The sequence below is a fragment of the Nicotiana tabacum genome, chromosome 3 (assembly GCF_000715075.1).
Source record: "Nicotiana tabacum cultivar K326 chromosome 3, ASM71507v2, whole genome shotgun sequence".
Lineage (NCBI taxonomy): Eukaryota > Viridiplantae > Streptophyta > Magnoliopsida > Solanales > Solanaceae > Nicotiana > Nicotiana tabacum.
In genome coordinates, this window is record NC_134082.1 from 156,837,170 (window position 1) to 156,839,717 (window position 2,548).

At 31.9% G+C, this 2,548-nt stretch overlaps 1 protein-coding gene across 1 annotated transcript; it reads right to left on the reverse strand.

Moving 5' to 3' along the window:
* Positions 1 to 299: 299 nt before the first annotated feature.
* Positions 300 to 1,117, reverse strand: LOC107785120 (two-component response regulator 24-like). The gene is made up of 2 exons (XM_016606346.2): positions 869 to 1,117; positions 300 to 547 (listed from the first exon to the last, which is right to left on the reverse strand). The coding sequence occupies exons 1-2, from the start codon at positions 1,115 to 1,117 to the stop codon at positions 374 to 376; spliced, it is 423 nt and encodes a 140-aa protein (XP_016461832.2). The 3' UTR covers positions 300 to 373.
* Between the last annotated feature and the right edge of the window lie 1,431 nt (positions 1,118 to 2,548).

Here is a 2,548-nt window from a genome sequence, read left to right on the forward strand (position 1 = left end):
AAAATACACATATTAACATATTATTCGTTCATTTGCCATATAAGTGGCGTTTGGACCTCACGCACAAAGTCTAACAAATATATGTGTTTAAAAATTACACTTTGGACGAGTTCAAGTGTCTATCTGGTCATCCCATAAGTTTATATACTTATTTTATAAAACGTGCGAAGTTTAAGGGGCTATCTAAGATTGGTGTGTTCTACCATTTATTAATAATTTCTAAGCATGGTATACATACTTTAAAACTCATAACAAGAAAATATTATAACTAGTCCCGGCGAATATTAATTTGTCGACTTTATTCCATATTCTTTTTCTAAAGATTAAGACATGTATATATTATATTCAAATCGAGCTTGTGCTTTTGATAGGTCTAAGCATCGTCTTTAAATTTCTCCACAAGAAGGCGAACAACATCAACAGTAAGTGGCTTCTGATAATAATAATCAAGACCAGCATTCATAAATGTTTCTTTCTCTTCTTCTCCAGTAGAAGTCACTCCCACAATCAAGCTTACCACAGCCATATCTCGTAGTTCTTGAGTTGCCTACATAATTAAAAAAAAATTAAAATACTTTTTTTTTACATAAATTAGGATAAAGTTTAATGTCCAAACTAAAAATAAATGATAATTAGGGCAAACGGCGGCCCAGTGCACGAAACATCTCGCATTTACATAGGGTTTGGTGAAAGACCGCACCTCAAGAGGCAAGAGGGTGTGATGTGGACAGCCTGCTTTGATGCAAGTATCAGCGGCTGATTCCACATCTCGAACTCGTGACTTATAGGTCACACGGAAACAATTTTACTTGCTCCAAGGCTTCCCTTCAAATGACGATTAATAGAAAAGAATTTAACAAACGCATACCTGGCGACCGTTCATCACTGGCATATCTAAGTCCATCAAAATCAGATCAAAGCATGCACCAGCGCGATGAGCAAGAATAGCTTCTTGGCCATTTTTCGCCTCATGAGTTTCCACACCAAATTTCTTCAGAAGTCCTTTGTGTACCATTCGAACTATACGATCATCATCTACTATAAGCGCTTTGAGTTTTTTCCCATCGTTGAGGTTCTTATTTGAAGAAGACACATTGATATCATAGCATGATGACATTTTTCCTGATCTTAACACTTAAAAAGTCACAAAATATTATTAAATAAGCAACTTGACTTGAGAGCTTGAATAATTGAAAAATCTATTGTAACCCTAGGTTGCACGGACTCTCCAAAACAGTTAGTTGCCGCAATCATGTCGGATCCTCTAAAAATATAATACTTTTGGTAGATCCGACACCCATCCATCGACATTTTCGGAGAGTCCGAGCATTAACATAGATTGTAGCTCACCATTGTATATTTTCCATATGATAAAAAGTATTGGAAAATGATCTGTGTAGCCTCTCTCAAAATAATAGTCGAAAAATATATATTTGTTCTATATATATATATATATATATATATATATATATATATATATATATATATATATATATATATATATTCTGCATAATCTACAAAAATTATACAAATTTTATACACTTTTTCAGCTACCGAAGTTTCTGGCACGGGCTAAAAGTGAAAAACCCCCAAAAGTAACTACTTTGTTTGTGTGACAATTTATTACCATGTTACATATATGCAAATGTCATGACACTATCAACATCCATTATGGCACATAGCTAACCTTCTTAAAACAAGACTCCTATTCAGCTATTCTTTCAAGTTGACCATAATCTTTTGTTCTTTATTATTTAGAGAAATGGCTACAGATTTTCATTCTCCTGCTAAGTAACATGCATGAAATACGAACATGACTTTGGAAAAACAAGAGAAAAAAGTATGAAATTCATATACAAAAACGAAAAACGAACTAGTCAGGCAATGGTAGTACCTTTCTTTTTGCCCAAAATGAAAACTTGAATGCTTTACCTCTGATAGTACACAAACAAGTATGCCTAATCTCTCATATTTATATATATAGAAATGCATAAGAAACGTAACAATGTTTTCTCATTAGCCATATTTGACAAAGTACATTAATGATAACCCCAGAAGAGGAGTTACACCTGAGATTTGGTATCACACAACTAGATATCATCATTTATTTTACCTACATTTTGAAAAGAAGCTTTTGAAATCATGTACATGCTATATATTTCAAATCTGATTTGAATTTCTGGGGATACACTTACGATTTGCATCTGTAAAAATAAATCTATGTAGTAGTAGATTTGATGTCTTTATAGATTTCATTTCAAATAGCGAATCCAATGGAAGTTTGCTTTCCCTTCTTTATTTTTTCTCTAATTTCCCTTTGGAATAATTATTTTAGAAATTTAAAATATTTGAAAAGAAAAATAATAATTTAGCTGCTAAATTTCTCGAGTTCTTACTTAAATAGGTGACACATGTTTCAATTTAATGGTAGTTGTTTATATTTAATTAACTAAATTAGAATCTTAGCTATGATTACAATAAAAAATATTTCCATGTATGCAGATCTTCAAGTTAATTGTCTTGAAAGTTTGATATAGCATCTTAAATA

What these genes read in the sequence shown, in the direction of transcription:
- LOC107785120 (XM_016606346.2), bottom strand. Translation starts at nt 1,117, where the DNA reads ATGTCATCATGCTATGATATCAATGTGTCTTCTTCAAATAAGAACCTC. An exon ending in CAGTGATGAACGGTCGCCAG is followed by an intron (nt 548 to 868) that starts GTATGCGTTTGT and finishes TTAATTATGTAG; the next exon opens with GCAACTCAAGAACTACGAGA.